The sequence below is a fragment of the Bemisia tabaci genome, chromosome 5 (genome assembly GCF_918797505.1).
Source record: "Bemisia tabaci chromosome 5, PGI_BMITA_v3".
Lineage (NCBI taxonomy): Eukaryota > Metazoa > Arthropoda > Insecta > Hemiptera > Aleyrodidae > Bemisia > Bemisia tabaci.
In genome coordinates, this window is record NC_092797.1 from 56,903,188 (window position 1) to 56,923,706 (window position 20,519).

Consider the following 20,519-nt stretch of genomic DNA (forward strand, 5'->3'; position numbering starts at 1 on the left):
GGCCGCGTAGCGGCCAGGGGGCATAGCCCCTTAGTGATGCTATGTCGAGGATATCGTTGAACCTCCCAAAATAACATTTTAAACCAAATGGGGCATTCTGTAGAGATGAGCAGTTTAAAGAACGATTATGTGCGAGGGGGCTATGGAGTCGATAGACATGGATCCATCGAAAAATAAAAACGTGAATCGGTACGACACCAATTCCATCGACAAATTACATAGAAATTATTAAGAAACCGGCGTCGATTCGATACACATAAATCGATGGAAGAATAAAAGCTGAAGCGACTGCCGCGCCGCGTGACTCGATCGGCGACTGTGAATGGATCGACAAATCCGTGTCACCGTGTGTCGATTTAATAATTGATAATAATACAAGTAAAAATTTTCCGATGGCATCGAAGTGGATAGGTTGACGTGGATAGAGTACCTGTATAGGGAGAGTAGCGACAGATCGGTTCATGGAGGGCTTAGGGCCCAAAAGTGCAGCCACCCTTCTGAGCAACTTCTAACACACAAAATTTCACTGCCAGCCTACAGATTTCAATTCTAACCAAGATGGCTAAGAATGTACATAAATGAGCGTTCGTTCGCAAAAATAAGTAAATTTATGCAAAAAGTAAACCTAATACATGCTTTCTAAACGACGGTTCGTAACAATTGTATTTGTAAATCGCTCTGGACATTCGAAATTCATAGGTTGGCTGCCCTTTTGGGCCCTAACTTTATTCGCGGAGGCATCGGTGAAGGCCTGATGGACTTTCGGAGTTTCAGATCTGTCGCTACTCTCCCTATACAGGTACTCTAGACGTGGATGGATTTAAGTTTTCATTTTTCGGTGGATTCAGGTTGATGGCATGCATATTGCATAGCCTCCTGAGTGGAAGCCCCCGAGATGCTAACAAGGGACAAGGCTAGTGCCGGGCCGCGGGCGCCGCGGGCGCCCGCGGGGCCGGGACTCATACTTACTTGGGCATCGTCGGGTGCGGGTGTCGTCGTCGTCGTCGTCGTCGTCGTCGCCGGTGACATAGCCATGTTATCCACCATCGTGACGTCACGTCACGTCACGTCACTCAGCGCCAAGACCGTCGATGAATGTTCTCAGGTGAGAGCTCCTATTTCACGCTCGGACGTCACGTCAATACGTCACGATTCTGGATGGCGGTACCTCCCGCTACCGGCACGGCACCATCAACTCACTTGGCAGCGCCCCCAAGGTATTTTCCATGCTCGCTCAACTTCCGATTCGGCATCGGCCGAAAATACGCTTCGGAGGTACCATGCTCGCAATTGAAGCAGGGAATTTCTTTCGCTTGGAAAAATTCTGTCCTCAGACGCAGCTTTTTTCAACACTCTTAGCGTTTTTAGCTACTTAAATTGGTCTCTCAAATACCCGTGGGAGCTTAAACGAGGCTGAACTAGTCGGCAAGCGATAGAGTTGTCTGCGATCTATGAACTATGAATTTTGGAGGATAGGAAGGGACCGATAGTTGGATTCCATTTTTCGGTTCGGAGCTATAATTCGTCGTCTCCCAGAACGTGGCTCCAATCCGAAGTTGCAAAATCCACCCAAATAACGATTTAATTTTTCATGCCTAAAAATGTACCTGAGTTGTCCGAGATTTGGCTGATTTTTGCACGAGATCAGGAGAGAAATCAGTGATATTTTCGGTTAGAAATACTCAAGATTCTCAACGTAAGAATGCAGATGGAGAGGAGAAATTCGACAACATTGAGATAAGGCTACGATTTTCTGGGGGGAGAACGAGGAATTTATGGCTTAGTTAGATTGGAGACAATGTATCTATCATTAGTTTCCCTATTCACCTGCGTGTTTTCACTGATGAACTAGAAATTGTAGTTCCCAATTGCAAAATATAGCCCAATTACGGATCAACACTTGAAATTTGAAAAAAAAAAAGTTAGGCGCAGTGACAAGTTTCCTTAAACTTCAAACAGGGGCGCAAGATACACCCTTAAACTCCTCTAACCTAACTCGAGGCAGAAGAGCCACGAATGGGCCTCTTGCAAACTTTAGTTGGAGCAAAAGCAAGTGTTGTAACTTGTAAAAAAATCCCTGGGAAATCACCATGAGCGCATCGGCAAAGTCTCAAATACACTCCTACCTTCACAATGTGAGTAAGAAATAAGCGTATTTATAAGCTTTCCGCTTCAAAAACGATACTACGCTGTAGATGAACATTCCGCAAGAGGTGTCACTCCATCCAAGCCTTGCGCACTAGGATGCTGCACAATATTCAACACTAGGGGGTACGCCCCTGGCCGCTACGCGGCCCAACCCCCTGAAGGCGCTCCGCGCCATCAATGGGCCGCTTCGCGGCCCTATTTTTACCCTCCTATCGGTGTTAGTTTTATTTTTCCCCTAAAAAATTACGATATGAGGTATACTTTAATTTTAAACATTACTTAAAATTACTTTAAAATTAAAAGGACGCGTTTTGGAATGACTGCTTGATGAAATATTGCAGTAAAACAATGCACAGTGATAGTCACACAGGTAATCATTAAGACTTCGTGGGTCGGGGATCGAACCCACACCGAGTTCAAAACGGACGCATTCGACGTCTTAGACGACTCGACCACCGCTCGACGTGTGGACACTGGCGCGAATCTTGTGTAGATAAGTGTAGAGCTGATGCGCAGGCTACACAGCTACTGCGCAACCTCCTCGACCACTGCGCATCCTCCCGCGCATAGCGGTAGCAGTACCGGAGCATTCTGTAAACTCACTCACTTTTATAACGTGATTTTAAAAAAACCTGGGTCCTTTTTCCAAAATCTGATTACAGCGGGCTCATCTAGGGCCTATTACCTGTCGATTTACGCAAAAATCATGGAAATCGGCCCGGTAGAACGCTCAAACGAACTATGACAAAAAGTATAAATTTACATTGTTTAAATGGGAGAATTCGCAACTTTACCACGTAATATAAAAAAACCTGGGCCATATTTGAAAATTCGAAAAGAGTTGGCTTATCTAGAACAATTGCCCGTCGATTGCCGCAAAAATCATGAAAATCGGCCCGGTAGAACGCTGGAACTAAGCGTCACCAGTTTCGCAAAATTAGGAGGTCTCGGAGCTTATAGTATAGATAGCCGACGCTTCCGCGCCCAAATCGTCACACCATTGTCTTCATCAACGGAAGGAACCCATCGATAATAGGCAATTTTCCTTCGTCAACTGTTAACGAAATCCGTAAACAGCCATTGGCTCCTGCGCGTTTACCAAGGTGGTATTTTCATCAACCGATCAGAGCCCGGTGGCCTGTTCACAGGACTCTTGATGGGTTTCACTCTCTCGACCAGAATCGTCAACAGATTCGATAACGTGGTCCGGAGCACGTTCACGAAACCGGAAACTCTTGACGAAAATTAAATCACACTTAATAACGGACGATTTGGCGGAAAAGGCTAGTCCACGCCCATTTAATCACAAGCGGAGAACGGAAATTTGTTTTGATGACGTATTTTGTAAACTGTTGACGGAATTTGTCAACAGTTAACGAACCCTTAAAAACACCACGCCGTTTGATAAAATACCGTCTCGTCACGTGTGTTTAGACGGGCTGGCGTCGGTCATGTTGAATATTGCTTAGCATCCCAATGCGCACTGAGTGTTGGATGGAACGACTCCTCTCACGAAATTATGTTCACCTATGCCGTAGTGTCGTTTCAGAAGCGGGATGCAACAAAAAAGCATATTTCTTACGCAGGTTGTCAAGTTAGGAATCTTTCCCGATGCGCTTATCCTGGTTTTTGAGCCATTTTTTAGAGGAAATAACTATTCTTGTAGCTCTTGCTCAAGTTTAAAACAGGTACGTTTCCACATCATGAACTCTGTTATACATAAGAAACCATGATTTCTGAGACTCATGCGGAGATCGAGACGCGTCCTTACGCCATAGGAGTGACGAATTATACTCGCTCAGACAATAGACAATCGAACTAATCGAAGCGGCGCGGCGCGGCGCACTGCACAGTGCTTTACGCTAAAAATCCGGCAAATAATCCCGGTGCACGTCTTCCACGAAACTGTTGGTTAATAATTCGAGCGAGAAGAATGAAAAACTAAAAAGCGATCGAGTTACATGACTTAGGTAACTGGTGGACTCGAGGACGAGACACAGCGCAGCGCAGGGACAAGACTCAGAATGCCGGTCCCGGTCGTGAAGAGATGGAGAATTGGCTGAATTGCCTGAATTGGAGACAGACATGACATAGCTATAGCATCGTTTTTTCTTAGTAAACACTAAACAGAGCCGTGAATGTAAACACGGAATCTCAACTATCGCTCGCGATCAAAGCGTGCTACCGTGCTTGGGAGATAATGAGGCGAGGACTATTGCCTCGCATGATGAACGGATAGCGTTCCGCGTGGATAGGAGGTGAAATATTTCAGAGGCCCACCCGCCCGCCCGAGTTCTTTCCAGCCTATTCCTCACTTTATTCATGCTTACTAATAATTGGACCGCGCTAAGCAGAAAGGAACCGAGCCACATCAGGTATGATCGAATTTCATTACTCAGTTTAATTTTTCACATTAAAACGGTTGTGCGGATTTTTGTGCAAACAGTGAATTTTCTGCATATATAGAACGAAGCATCTTCCTCAAAATTTTCAACGGAATCCGCATCAATGTTCTCTTGTAAAATATTAAATTGCCCAGTTAAAGGCAGTAGCTGATGTGGCACGGTTCCTATCTGCTGAACGCTGTCCGATTGAACGAGTTATTTGAAAAAGGGCGTAAAAGCCAAAATTCTCAAAAAAATTGAATTTTCGATGAGGCAGATTGTTTTATAATGAGGAATACCATGAGGCGAACGTATCTCCATTCCAAGGGTGAAAAATTGACTCACACAATTCATTTTATCGACGAGAATGTACGAGTGCAGTTTTTCTCCAAAATTTGTTGGATTTTTGAATGGGGTCAGGCGAAAAATCAGTCAACTTTTAAGTTCAAAATTCCCTAGACTCTCCTTGGGTAAAAATGCAATTTTCTAGGGGTAATCTGGCAACATTGAAAAGGAGATGCGTTGTTTTGAGAAGGTGACGACGAATTTTAGCATGGATGCCTCACGGTGACCATCAAGTTTTTAACTCTACTTTTTCATTTATCAGAGACGACCGAAAAAACCGACCTTACTTCATCTTTCATGAGAAAGAACCGTTAAAATCACTTAAAAGGCTCAAATTCAGCGCTTCATATCAACGAAAATGAGAGGCAAAACGAAGTGAAAGCAAAAAAGTAACCGCAGAGATAAAACCGGGAATTCGGAGGCAAAATCGCGGGTGGAAAACAATCGGAAAATTCAAAGAAGGCGCGGCGCGGCGCGGACCGGACAAGACCTGACCGTCGACTGAAAGCTGAAGCGCGCCCAGAATTCAAATTTGATAAAATATGCCGAGTTAATCACCCGTAATAAGAGCTCGGCGACGTTGCCGGACGGGCGGGTTCCCCAGGAAACTTGGCGGTGAAGGGGGGTCTTCCGCGTGGAGCTTCGGCAAGCCTGACTCGCAACGTGCCGGTCGCGTCGCGTCCTTTGCGATACATCGAACGCTCCACCATTTAAACGCATGGAAAAGGATCGACAAACAGGGAGTTCGGAAGGAACACCTTAATAATCGATTCTTTGCCACATCTTTAAAAGGGGAAACATTAATAATCGATCATTCACGCCTCGCTAGCGGAACGTGCGAAAAAGGAAGAGAGGCGAACAAGCGAACACGCGAACAAGTACACATGTCCAAGGTAGCCTCGGTGCTCGAGCCAGGGGCTCAAGAGCTCACACTTACTCATCCCGAACTATTGCACAACTAAAATGCAAAAGCACAGGAAAACACCTGAGTCAGCTTTAAACTTCACAATGATCCATATGGGACGAGTTATTTGACGAAGAGCGTATAACCGCCAAATTATCTGAAATGGATTTTTTTGGCAGGATACTATTCTTTTAGCTTTGACGCATTTTAGTACCAAGCGATTCTACCAAAATTGCTCTTAAAGACGAACGTTACAGTCAAATTTTCAGAAATTGAGTTTTTGGCGGAATACTAGTATTTGAGGGTGGAAGCAGTAAAGGCACCTCATTACAGAGCGATTCTACCGAAATTGCTCTTTAATAAGAAGAGCGTAACCGCCAATTTTCAGAAATGGGTTTTTAACGGAATAATATTCTTTGAGGGCGGGCCGGCGGGCGCATCTCATTACTGAGCCATTTTACCAAAATTGCGCTTTAAACGTCTTGTTTTTAGAATTTGAATACCTGCTTCAGTGAAAAAAGGGCGGAATTTCCGAGCCACCTCTCGCCCCTCCCAACAGAGGGCTCTTCCTCCATGATGAAAACCACGAGTAAGGACACACACTATGATTTTTGATGTTGTCATCCAACAAGCATGTATTTTTCTTGAAAATGACACGAGGGGTGCTTTTCTAGAAGAAGAGCGTAACCACAAAATTTTAAATAATTATATTTCATCCCAATTCTTCCGACCCTCCTCGCGTCTTATTACAGATGCTGTGTGTTCCACATAAATATAAACAATTGTCCAAAAAATATAGGTTTTTTCGTGTTTTCTCGAAAATTGACTTTAGGCAATTAAGTCTATTGCTTCAAGTTGGCCGTTCAACTCAGGTCTCAGGTCATGCAGAGAGTCACACAAAGCACTTGAATAAATTCTACTGCGACAACTGCCGCGAAGCAGCCTTGTTAGGGTGCGGGGCGAGCCGCGTTGTGGCGAAGGGGTCCAGCCAAATAGAATGCACAAAGCAAGGAATAAAACAAAAACATTGACGATAACGCGAGTCGGTTGTATTCTGTAAACTTTGGAAGCGATAACGCATAGCAATTACGACTTACTATGAGCCAGGAGTAGCGCGACGAAACGGGTGTACTAACTAGCCGCGCAGCGTCCCAATTACAAGTGTAATGAACGCTAAAACGCCCGCGTAAGTTGCCAATTTTTTCATCTTCGAATCCTAGGTAAGGCAAACAGCATAATTTCTCCCAATCACCTTGCCCACAACTTTAGTGGTGCTCTCTATTCACGTTAATGAGTCCATGCGTTGATATCAACGCTTGAATACGACTATTCGTGCCCTACGGATGTGCGTGTTGCCTGCGGAAAATTGAAGGCGCTCTGACTTTTCTCGTCACGATACGGCATAGTACCCGAGAACCCGACTCTGGAACCTCCTGCTCTGCGTTGAGAATTGAAAGCTTTCCGTTCTGAACTTGATCGACAAAGGACAATGCAAGATAAGAGTTTCGACGATGAAAGTCATTCGCCAAACGAGAGTGCAAAATGCCAGTCATCATCCTCGAGAGACGATGAAACTTGGTATGGAGAACAAAATGAGATATTTACATTTCGGGCATTTTAGAAAGAGGTCGATCAAGAGGTTGTGATTACAGACATTTTTGTTTTTACTATCGATTTTCTCGAAAATAGTGTGGTTTATGGAATAGAGTCATAATCCAAAAAGTATGTTCTACTCCAGGAAAACGAACGTTACGGTTTAATTTCCATATTTAAAATTTTAAAGAGATATAAACACCGCATTTCAGTGTTAACAAATCGGAAAGAGCCAGCTTTTCCATTTCTTGCTCCATAAAGATGCTGGTGGCGTGCGTGGCGATAAGCGACTTGACACGCATGCGCATCAGGGGAAGAGATGCTGGAGCACCTTCGGTTTTTCCTGCAGGCAACACGCCCATCCATAGAACACGAGTAGTTGTATCTATAGGAGTCGATCAGGGGTGCAGAATGTTCACAATCTGGCGAGACATACCTCGCGGGTGAGCGGTCAACACAGCAAAACACGGTGTACACTCCGGCGGTAGCCACGCTGATTTTTTGTACAAATTACTTCCACAGCGTTGATTTTTTGTCAGATTTACTTCATTCCCACTGATTTTTGTTAAAATTACTTCAATCGTGCTCACCTTCTGTCTTTCCTTCGACCGCGCTGATTTAATTTTTTTTTTGTTAATTCACTTCGACCGCCAGTGCGAAAAAACAAGTATTTTTTGTCAAAATTACTTCGACCCGCTGTGTAATAGTGCGTAGGGAAATTTTGCGTTTTTCTGGTGAAAGCGTACACTGATGAACTTCCTGCACCCTTGGTGTTGATATCAATACTATTGATTGTAGGGTCGTAATCAGGAGTATATGGTGCGCATCGTCGATGCTGCCGTTAAGTGTAAAATTTTCGAGATCGAGTTTTCTTCAAAATTTGTCTTCGAGACAGCCGTAAGTGCGCAAAAAATGACGTAGTCTTAGGCAAGACAGCAATAAGTGACAATATTCCTCAAGAAAGCCGACGAAAAGAAAGCTTTCAAGTAAAGTACCGCCCTCTTCTGCCAATTTCTAACGTGAAAATGTGTTTGTGGTGTGTTCAAAACGCAACCACGAGAGCATGCAGAGGATAGCACTTACGGCTGTCTTGCGTAACAATATAACCTAACATGAAAATGAAAAATACCATTTCTATGTGATTGAAATAAAATCAGTGGATTTTTAATCATGTAAATGATTTCTAGGAGTCTTTCGGACGATTAGTGGCAACTTGACGAGGAACGGAGGCTTCTTTCAAAAAAATTTTCTCGTCAGAAGCTTCAGAGTTAGTTTTCTCAAAACTTCATTTTTCCACTTACTGCTCTCCTCGCTATCACGCCAGGATGGGTTGAGTATAAAAATGCCTAACTCCAATGCAACATTAAACATCTCCGCTCGGGTTTCATTTTTTTGACATACATTTACTGGGAAAATTTTACTGAAATCTCTAGAAAATAGAGACATAACTGGACAGGGTGAAAAGTTTTCTTGGATCTCAAAAGTCCCTGACTTTCCAGGAATTTTAAACACAAAATTCACAGGTATATCGATTTTTTCATTTTTTCCCCTTTTTTTCATATATATTATCATAAAAATTATTTTTACGTAAAATTTTATCCGAAAGAGCGCAACACTGATATGCAGAACGCGTGGAAAAATGCATTGACTTTTGCAATAAGGGACTTCTATTCCTGCCTTATTCATAAAAACACCTATCTGCATGGGGCAACTCATGGCGCATTTGTTGTTTCTAAAATGAGCCAAAAATAGTGGTTCCATTTGTAGAGCACGGTCCAATTACAGAGCAAAGTAACTATCGATTTGTGCTTATTTATATGTTATTGTTGTCAACCCCCGTAGGCGCGCGCCCCCATTTCGACCTTATTTAAGATTCCATTGAGCCCCATTCAGCACTTAACACATCCTTCCGCTGTCACGATAATATCCACGTTTCCCAGGTTTGCAAAATTGTCTGGACTCGTGCAAATTATTAAAGAATGCCGGAATCACACGCTGAATGTGGGAGCTGAATGTGGCTTGAATGTGGAAGCCATCGGATAATGTCGGATTTGTCTAAATTATTCGAATAGCTTTGATACAAATCTAGATGAAAATAACTCGAATTTGCAAAATTTCAGCCGTTGAGCGATAACAATTGAGGTCGACCTGCATATTCAGCTGCCGAATTCAGCGTGTGATTCCAGCAGAAGCAGAATTATCATTGTAGCCGAGAATCCAATAAAAAGTCCGCATGAAATAGGAGGATTTTATATGAGAAAAACGGTCAAACTGAGTGAGACAAGTGTGGTTGTCTACCTGACAACTAAGATGCATAGCGGGTGTTGAACTCCAGAAGTCGGGGTCGGCTTTCAGTGGGAAATCAGTCGCGGTTTTAAGACGAAAACAAGCGTGCTCCCACATTCGTTTTCACAACTTATTTCTTCACACGGGAAACCTTTTTGAGGATATAGCTCCAAGTTCGAGCGTCGACACCGGTTTACTTACTGCTATACTGATATCAAGTGTTCAGTTTGTGTTGAACCCAAGTCCGATGATGACCTACGATAGACGGAGGTACCGGGAAAATTTAGTCATTTTACTAAGATTTTTGGCTTGACAATTTCAAAAATTGTAACTTTACAGGGTGAAAACAGGGATCAAATCGTCGTTTCCCGCACACATGAATGTAACTTCATTCCGAGGTTGCAAAATTGACTTGAACAATTCAATTTTTTACAAGATTTGCCATGCATGATTTCCGTCGGAAATTTGGCAGCTTTTTTTCATGACAACAGAAGAAAAAAAAGTAAAACTTCGGCTAGGTATTCTGGGGCTTGGCAGTATAACGGTTCAAACACGAAAAAACGGATCCGTCGAAAAAAAATTTGGACCGCCCATTGAACAGCATCGGTTTATCGGTGTGCATTACATTAGGGTGCGGCTTATTTCCGCCATGTAGGAAAATCGACGAGGTCCGGGTGGCAATCGGTTCTATCTATGAAAATAATAGGCTGTATATAAAATTCGAGCCAATTTGAAGCTTTTTTAGATGATGCTCAAAGGGATCAAAACTACGGGCAAAATTACATTGGTTTGAATGGGCGGAAAACGCCTGATATACGAGAATGCGTTTTTTGGATCTAAAATGTACTTCAATGAATAAAACCAGACCAGCTCTTAGAGCGCCATCTAGGGGCCCATTCGAAACGAGACAAACACTTTTTTGACCCATGGGTGAGGGTAGGGGGGATCTAGGGTGGACCGTTTTTGAACTTTTTTCGAAATTCCAAGATGGCTAGTGCTAAAAAGTTGCGTTTTGGCATAAAAATAACGCTCAATTTTTTGATGATGTCCTGAGCCCGTCTTGACGTCATCTTTGTTGCCAAATTTTCGATTTTTTCGAGAAATTGCCAGGACTCTGTTCAAGGCCTGGCAAACGCGTAGAATTGATCAAAATACAATTTAAAATACTTTTAATATCATTTCAAGCGATACTGGTCAGGATAGGACAGCCCCCAACGTTCATGGAATGCCTTAGGGGACGAAATCCTAGACCGCCGAAATCCCTTAAAAATGATGCGCCCAAATACTAGCTATATTTTATGTTAATTTTCATTGGTTTTATTTTGCTTATACTTTGTGTTATGACTAACGAGACTTATCAGTAGACTCTAACCCACTATTTTACGGCTTAAGATGTGGGATTAGGGTGCAGGGGAGTGCCGCGGGGATGCCATATCCCTCAGAAATGAAAAATTAACTACCGGGCTACAGTGGGCCTGTGATCCGTGGATATCACTGGAATATTGTTCCTGCCACCTGAATTGAGCATTTCTCGGTACAGTGCGCTCAGACTGATGGTAATATGTAATATAATTGAACACATTAGTAGTTCAATTTGGCAGCAGTGGCGCGGTTTCCATGCGCTTCGCGGATCAGAGGGTGGGTCACGGTGCCGCTAGTTTTAAGGCGCTGCGCGCAGAAAAATGATTGTATTTGACAGTTTTTCATTAACCTCAAAACACGTATTCCGAGATTAAGGAGGCGAATGTATCCCACAACGTGTAAGAAAGTAATATACATTAGTTTTTTTTCACGTCCTTAAAAACGATTTTTGACAATTTACACTGTTGCATAAACACTCAAGTACATAACAAAAAATACACTAATTTTCTTCCGGGCTCGAGTAAATTTGGCAACAGTGTAAATGGACAAAACTAGTAAACATCTATTATTTTCTTACACGTTGTGAGATATATTAGTCTCCTCTACCTCGGAAGACCTCTTTTGAGGTCGATGAAAAACTGTCAAATACAATCATTTTGCTGCTCGCAGCGCCCCAAAACTAACTGTGCCTTGACCCACCCTATCCCATCCCTGAGTCAAAAATGAAATTTTCTAGTTCAAAATAGGCTTCAGGATGTCTTCCAAAGACATGGTCAGGTTTGCAATGATTTAGACGCATTTTAAAGCCGGAAAACGCAGTTCCGCGGATCGCCTCAAAACCTACTACGCTGTGACCCCCCTGTCCTCACTCATGGGTCAAAAGTGTGATTTTCTCGTTTCAAATGGGCCCCTAAATGACTCTCTAAGAGTTTGTCAGGTTTTATTCATTTAAGCACATTTTAGATCCAAAAAACGCATTTTCGCAGATCAGGCGTTTTCCGCCCATTCAAACCAATGTAATTTTGCCGGTAGTTTTGATCCCTTTGAGCATCATCTAAAAAAGCTTCAAATTAGCTCGAATTTTATATACAGCCTATTATTTTCATAGATAGTGTGTGAGGCTAGGCCAGCAAACATGATCGTATTGTAACCGAGTTCTCGCATGTATCCAGCGTGACAGGATAGACCCCAGCAGAAATCCCATCATATCCACAGATCTACGGTGATTTCGACAAAACGCATTTCCAAACTTCCTCACAAACGGGTTGTCAGTCCCGAGAGAAAAAGCAATATGTTTTCTAACTTTTGAATCTGCTTTCCTACAATTTTCTATACGAGAATAAAATCATAAAAAATACTGCCATCTTGACTGAATAATCACTCTCAGACGAAGCAATAGGATTTTTCCGTAAAATTGCTCCCTTGTTTGAGTTGGACTTAGAACCTTAGAACATACGTAAATGAGTTTCCTTCGTTTGAGAGACGGCGATGATTCATGAATGTTGAGCACTCGTTCTGCGTTTCGAGAATAATGTTGTTAAGCGATTACTCATCACAATGAAAGCCTTTGACTGCGATGGTCCAGTTGGGATCCAGTCGAGAGCCTGAGCACATAATAAAATATCTCCAGGCTAAGAATGGCGGATACTGAAATCAGGTCGGTCTAATCCGCGGCTCTTGGAGGGCCCATCCCATCCCATAGCACCATGTCACGATGACAGGAGCTTCAGGCCTACAGAATGGAATGGACCAATATCAAGAGCCTCCGATTTTCACAGGTTACGACTTTACGAGGGTGAGTGCCGCCGCCGCCGCCGCCCCGCGTCTTCAAAACTACTTGAGCGCAACTCGAGAGCTCTTCTACTACAATCTGAGACCACTTCCAACTGTGCACCGAATCATCCATCTCTATTGAAAATATAATTGAGGCGCTACTGTCTAATACGTGTCTTGAGGACTTGTTTTATTTCACACTTCTCTCGAGAATATATATATACATATGAATGCATATTCCACGTAAAAAAAGTGTCAGGGGTTATCCCCTGAAATTGTGGCATTATCCCAATTTGTTGGATGATATGGATATTTCCAATTAATTTTGGTAGTATCGAAACTCCAGCTGGGGTAGTACCGCAACATTTAGGTTAGTAACCCAATTTATTGGGATAGTATCACAATTAATTGGGGTAATACCACAATTAATTGGAACGTCCATAGCATCCAACAGTTAGGACTTAACCTTTACTTCTTTTTTTTCCGTGTGGAACAAGTCTTCTCTCTTTAATTTTTTCCTCCGTTGTGACTTTATCAGCAAGAGAGAACACTTGAACAAGCTTTAAAAAATGCTTTAGAAAGTGCACAATGGACTGACTTAGTAGCGACGTCATTTGCGGACTCGCGGAACCGAGAAACTTTCGGATAGTGAAGCGTTCGCTTTGCGAAAAAAGACGCAAACGCCGCGGCATTTGAGTTACTTAAGCGGGATCATCTATGAGCATTTGCCGCGCCGCCGCGCCGCCGCGCCACGATGGGAATGAATTTAATGCTCGCTAGTCGATGGGCTTGATCGCCAAAGAGAGGACGATAAAACTTGGCAATTCAGGAAAATAGCCCGAGATACGCGCTTCAAGTTGATGGATTAATAGAAGTACGTTGAAAAACGAAACTCGAAAGAGAATTGAAGAGACGTGCCGTCTCACATGTTTCAGGACCCAAGGTGAAAACATACGTTAAGAGCAGAAGCGACTTAACTACCGTCGTAAGTTGTCAAGATTTCAGCAACTTTTTACGAGTAATAAATAGAAGCTATACATAATTAATAGGTAAATATATTGAGAATGTAAGGATAATTAACACGAGGAGTTGGAAGGGTGCAGAAAATGTGGAAAAACCTCTAAAATATGGAAAGAGGGAAAATGTTGAAGGGTCATCAGTCGAAAGTCAGTGAAAAACAGGAAAAATGTGATCTTTTTTGAAATTTGTGGGAAATCTGGGAAACCGACGAAGAAAATGTGGAAAGCCCTCAGACGGGCGCGTGAACATGTGGAAACTTGGAAGATTCTGCACCCCTGGAGAAGTGTAAGTGGAGCATGGATTTCATTTTGCAAAAAGGAAATAGGATCATTCCGATCTTCCTAGGCTATCCCGAAATCATGCAAAATATTAAATTTACAACGGTAATTTTTGACTTGAATTTACAGTTTATTGAGTAAAGATTAAACTGATTTAGATGATCATTCATATTTGCGAGGGAAAACAATCTAAGAGATATTGGAAATTCTCTTGGTTCCTGGGTTCTTTGGATAACAGCTTTAAAAACTCGAAAAAAAAAATCCAGCCAAATGGTAAAATCCCAGTCATTATAAGTATTAAATTTTCTTCATTAGCCTAAAAATACGGTTACTTCCCCCCCCCCCCCCCCAAAAATCCTTGGTTCAGAGCCTACAGACACACAAACTAAGTGTAAAATACGACACAAGTACTGCAGAAAAGGAAAAACTGGGGCAATAGGACAGCGAGATGAAGTGTGTGGAAGGGAAGGAAATGCGTTGGCGAGGGTATTGCGGCTTAACAAAGCAGGCCTATTTACAGAAAGCGTTTTAAAAAACACCGTATAACCTGAGAGCCCCTGTGGAGGATGCGCGATTTTTCAAAACTTGCTTTGAAAATAGGTTCGTTTTGCTAAATGACTTCAAATGAACATTCGATTGTATCATCTCTTGAGCAGAAAATCGTGGTGCGGCACTGCTGGCGAATGGATTGGATTCGGAAGAACGGAACCAGGAATGCGGGGGTGTTTGTAAAAGCACCTATCTCTAAGGGAGGATCAGAGATAGATACGGCGTTTCAGAGACAAAAATAAGTATAACCTAACAAGTTGGTTTCTTCTAGTAATGTCTGTCTAAATAGCTCTTTCAAATGGGATTCAGTTACAAAATTGTAGTGGACAGAGACGTATTCATTACAGTCATAGAAAAGAAAAAGGAGATGTTTGCGTTTCGGGCATCTTGGAATTTTTTTGATGACGTAGGTCGGTACGGCGATTTTTATCGTCGATTTTCTTGGAAATGGTGTAGTTTATGGAACAAATGCATACTACATAATGTGTTTGAAATTATATCATGAGTTGATTTAAACCAAAAATTTGGACGTTATGTTCTGTTTTTCATATGTTTTTTGAATTCCAGATTTTGCTGACCAGGTTGTACCGACCTACGTCACAGGGTACACAATCCTCAAAATGCAATTACACCTCCTTTTTTTCTATTTATTACCGTGGATGTTGAGCTTTCAACTCGCTACCGTAGGATTTGGACATTTCGTTGTTTTTTTTTTTTTTTTTTTTTTTTTTTTTTTTTTTTTTTAACAGGAGTGATAAGTCTTCAGATCAACCATTGGGGAACGTTTTAAAGCCTTATGAAATATCTAATGGTAGCGATGGTTAATTAAAACTTAAAGGTGGAGTGGCGGGGGAGGGGGGGTATTAAACTTATTGTTAGTCCGACTGAATGGGGTCCTGGAGACAGAGGTGCAGAGATTTTAGCATCGCGGCCGAGGCGATGTTGCAAGTTGGCAACATCGTTTTTCCTCTATTCAAATCCATCAAAAATATGGATTTTAGGTGAGGCAAGCTGCCTCACCAAGAATCAATTATTGCTTTACACACATTTAAATGGAAGAAAAACAGCGTTGCCACCTTTCAAAAATCGCCACTGCACCGCGAGATACGTTGGGTGACTTTTACGTAGACAGTCTTTATACTACACGCAAAGTAAGCGAAAAGTTCGAGTTGCGGTTGGAAACGAACGACATTCCAGATACTAGGAAAACAAGAAAAACCACGAAAAATGGCCATTTTTTGTTTTCAGACTAATGTTTACATCAATTTGTACAACTGAAAGCATTCAATTGCCGGCTAGAACCAATTATTCGCGTGATATATGGACTTCCCACTGAGGATGCACATTGGAGTTTATTTCGTCTCATTTTCAATACGACAGGAAGAGGAAGTATAAATGCAGGAAAAAGGAAAAAGGAAATAGGAATAAGAAAATAAATATGGGATCATACAGGAAACGGAAAGAAATTTTACCAATCTTACGCTCCTACATTTCATAATAAGTAATTAAAATATGAACTTTTAAACTTTCCACATCATGTCCGACCTCCAACGCGATTTTGCAAGTTGGCAGCGCTGTTTTTACTCCATTTAAATCCATTTAAAATATCGATTTTGGGCAAGGCAAGCTGCCTCACCAAGAATAGATTGTTTTACATGCATTTAAATGGAGGAAAAAGAGTGTTGCAAACTTTTAGGAATCGCCACTGGACTTCTCCCATGGACTCGCTCCATTCTGAGACGGACTTAACATCCTAGATTGGCTTTTCCTGCCAGAGAAACACGATTAAGACGAAAATTGCGGGGGAGAATCGGACCAAGTTTCCTTCATTTTTCCTGAATCACCCATTTCACTTTATCGGCATGCGACTAGCACAAGTCGAGAGGTTTGTGCACTTCTGCTCCAAAAGCATCGTGAAAGGAACCTATAACTTAACCTAACGCGAGATTTCGGTATCCTGGTATCCCTTCGCGACCAAAATCGCCAACAGGGAAGTCTCTACTGCAAGAGCTGCCGACATCGCTCTACGTACGTCCTTGCAAGCGATCATTTTGTCGGTAATACTGCTGCGAGGAGGAAAATTGAATGGACATCCGCAAAATGGAGACGTGGAGCGCAAAATATATCATATTTTAGAGAGATTTAATTACAGAGACGCGTTTGCGAGTGGCTAATACCTAATAGGAAGCTAATTGCTCGACCATGCTTTATGGTAATTTTATGTAGCACTTGGAGATGGACTGGCACTTGAATTCGCACGAAGCAACTCCATAAGCCTCGGTGAGATGATTTTTCTGCCACACTTAGATGATCAAAGTTGAAAAGTTTGTATCTCAATTTGCTTATCATACTTCATTTTTCCCCAAGAAAACTAATGGGTATTTTAAATCGGATTTTTTATTAAATTTTCTTCAACTTGTACAAAATATTTGCAGAAATCTCGAAAAATAACGTCCGTTCGTTAATCCTAAAAATAAAGGGAAGGTAAATTTACCACTCACTCGCTGCGCTGTTGATTTGGTTTTTAAATGATGCATTCGGCCTCTTAGGCCATGCTAGGGAGTATCTTGTAACAATGAAGGGAAAGGCGTTTCTAATGCGCCATCTCTCTTTAAGGAATTATAAGAAGCAACTGTATCTATCTATAGCTTATCTACGTACTGCTACATTGTTAATTGAGGACTTAGATGATGCCACTATTCGGCCTTCGCGACCACGCTAGGAAGTATCTTCCCACAATGAAGGCGTTTTTATACGTTATTTGACCGATTAGAAGAACAGGGGCGTGTGGACGTACTGACGGTAAAAGGAACAATATTGCATGCGAATTCCGTGCACACGGTTCCTTTCAGCATAAATAAGTCCAACTGATTAATAGATGATAATGGAAGAGAACTTTCAACTACAGCGAGTGACTAGGTAAATAGAAATCTAGAGGACAGTTTTGTAACATTTCACAAATCGTGCTAGTAACCCCTGAATTTTCTTTAATGTTTCGGAGCGCGGAACGAAGAAAGGAGGGGCTGAAGAAACGGGCTCGGGGGGGGGGGGGGGGTCGCTGAAAGGGAAAGTTACTGGGGCAAGGAGGGTTTCGTGGGGTTGTGAGGGCTCGCAGAGTGAGGTTTCCCGAGGAACCGAGGTTAACCTAACATCCCATCTTACGACCCGTGCGTTCACCGCAATCAGTTTGTATAATGTTAAGTTCCGTAAACTTATCTCTATGTGGACAAGGCCTTCATTTATAAGAAATGAACGAAAAAATTATGAAAGAACAAACATAAATGTGGTTTAATAATTTTAACTTCCGCCACTACGTCGCGTCCAGAGAAAAGTCGCGTCGCGCTCTAGTCGCGCTGACCATATTGTGTTCGGCACAATACGTGAGGTAGGTATTCCTACAGTCTTGTAGGCGCTATGCGTATCACGTCGACCGCTGCAGACCGCACTGTGTTAGACGCAATGCGTGAAGTATTCATGCACTCTTGTGGGCGCTAATATGCGTTACATACCGAACGCCGCGCCGAGGGCCTCTGCTTTTCATCTCAAGTCCTCGTCATTATTGCTCTCTGCACCGCGCCGCTCCAGGCCTAATTGCGTGTTTGGTTTCTCTCTTAACTCGATTAATTAAACGTGCTATCTCTTGTATCGCCGAAAGACGACAAAATTAGAAATTACTATACTCTCAGAAGATAAGAGATTTTGTCGTCTTTTCTCGTTTCCCGAATTCGATTTTTTTTTATACCTATATTTTAAAAAATTACAAAATTTTCTGCCCCCTAAATTTGCCGCCATGGGCCGCGGCCCATGTGGTCACCCTCTAAATCCGGCCCTGAAAAAAATGTATCTCATTTGTAATGTTTCAGAAACCTCCGATGATTTTATATTCTCTGGAAGAAAGACTGATCAAAATATTTCTTAGCATTCCTTTTCTGTGATTTATTTAGAGTACCTAAGTGATTAAAATTTACAGAGAGTTTCACTAAAAACTGTTGGTTGGTTTTCTTTCAAAAAGTAAAACATGATCCGAGACTTTTATTGATTCAATTTGAAAAAGAGTTGTTCGATTTTAGCCATCAATATGTGACCATCCACAGGAAAAAGGACCTTGGTCGACGGAAAGAGAGCGATTTTTGAGCATTTGGGTTGAAAAACCAGATTTGGAGATTCTCTCCCTGGTCTTGGGGAATAAATTGCGAGTGGAGCGATCAATTTTCCCATGAGGAGAAGGAAAGATAACGTCTGCAGTTAGTAGTTTATAATCGGGCAAATTTGTGATTTGAACATGATAGAATGATCTCCATCATAACTGCGTTTCGTGCGGAAGAGGGGTCCTGATTCCATCTTGGCTCTCCCATCTCCCTCCAGTTTCACGAGACCCGTCTTGATTTTTGGCATTACACAAAACTTGCATCAGTAACCAGGATCCCTCTTCTGCAAAAAACTCATAATGAGGGAGAGCTATAATTTGAGCCTGCCACGTTCCGAACCAGTAGACAGCTTGCTCAACATTATTGTTACGTCTAGACGTGTCCAGTGGCCCAGTATTTCAAACCATTGAATAAGAGGATGGCTTCACTATGTTAGCCAATGACAATTGTGAAATTCCACCAGCAGAAATGATTTTTTTGTTTTTTTTGGTTTGTTGGGTAGTCACAGCCAGTGCTATGGGTTAAAATAATATGTTAACTCACATTAACCTGAAATTGAAGAATTTATTAGTCGAAGCTTTTCAGCCTCAGCCATCGTCAGGGCTTAGCAAAAAACATAGTTTGAGACAATACATGATTAATTTTGATTAATATCAAAAACGTTCATACATATGATATCAATGTTCGTGATGCGGTTTATCTATACCTCTTACACATCGGACAGTTTCTCTCTTATCACTTGGGATTCATGGTCCTTTCGCTTTCCACTAGAGAGAGGTGCATATCTGCTGCAGCTCATTTGCTGCCAGATCTACTTCGGCTAGCACATTTAGTAGAGTTTCATTGTTCCTTACTGCCTTATTAATTTTGGAACTCTGCAACTTGCTTATAAGTTTCCTATCCTTACATTTATGTAATATTTCTATACTGTTTATATACGTATGGTGGTTTTCATCTATAATGGGCCTACGAACATTGGACTTTTTTGAAGACATATGTTCTTTGAACCTGGAATTTATCAATCGCTCTGTTTTGCCTAGGTATTTTTTTTTGCAAGTGTTACATTGAATTTTGTATTTTTTTTGTACATTAAGAATTTTGTGATATAATTGCTCTGGTGTAAACAAAGTTCAATGTAACACATGCAGGGCCCGATTAAGGAATCTCGCCCCAGGCTAATGATTGCTTTGCTCCCCCTCCCCTCCTGCTTGTTTTCTTTTTGCCTCCAGGCCCAGAGAAGGGGCGCAGGGCCCATAGACTTACCTCTTCCACACATTTTTCCTGCTTCTGATGACGAGGATTTTCTTTTTCCTCCCTTCATAGTCTCGATGAAATTCAAAATTTGGCGCCCCAGGCTTCAGCCTGGCCAGCCTGTGCGGTAATCAGGCCATCAACACATGCAGACAAAATAGAGCGATCGATAAATTCCAGATTCAAAGAACATAAGTCTTCAAAAAAGTCCAATGTTCATGGGCCCATTAAAGAAGAAAACCACCATATTGATAAAAATAATATAGAAATATTACATAAATGTAAGGATAGGAAACTTTTAAGAGTGTTGAGAGTTTCAAAATTAATAAGGTTGTGAGGAACAATGAAAGTCTACTAAATAGGCGAAAAGAAGTAGATCTAGCAGCAAATGAGCTGTATCAGATATGCACCGCTCTCTAGTGGAAGCGAAAGGACTATGAGTCCCAAATGATAAAAGATAAACTGATTATGTAAGAGA

General features: G+C 42.0%; 1 protein-coding gene across 6 annotated transcripts in view; it reads right to left on the minus strand.

Moving 5' to 3' along the window:
• SPoCk (secretory pathway calcium atpase) overlaps window positions 1-20,519 on the minus strand; it is a 78,939-nt gene that overhangs the window by 55,843 nt on the left and 2,577 nt on the right. Inside the window, exons 1-2 of one of the 6 annotated variants that reach the window (XM_072301002.1) lie at window positions 5,165-5,404; window positions 970-1,456 (exon numbers count right to left, since the gene is read on the minus strand). The exons of 1 other annotated variant lie outside the window; for it this stretch is intronic. In XM_072301002.1, the coding sequence (XP_072157103.1) occupies window positions 970-1,047 (78 nt within the window). In that variant the 5' untranslated portion in view covers window positions 1,048-1,456; window positions 5,165-5,404. Of the gene's footprint in view, window positions 1-969; window positions 1,457-3,867; window positions 4,365-5,159; window positions 5,405-20,519 lie in introns of those variants that run through there. 4 more of the 6 variants (XM_072301000.1, XM_072301004.1, XM_072301001.1 and 1 more) reach the window with 4 other exon arrangements.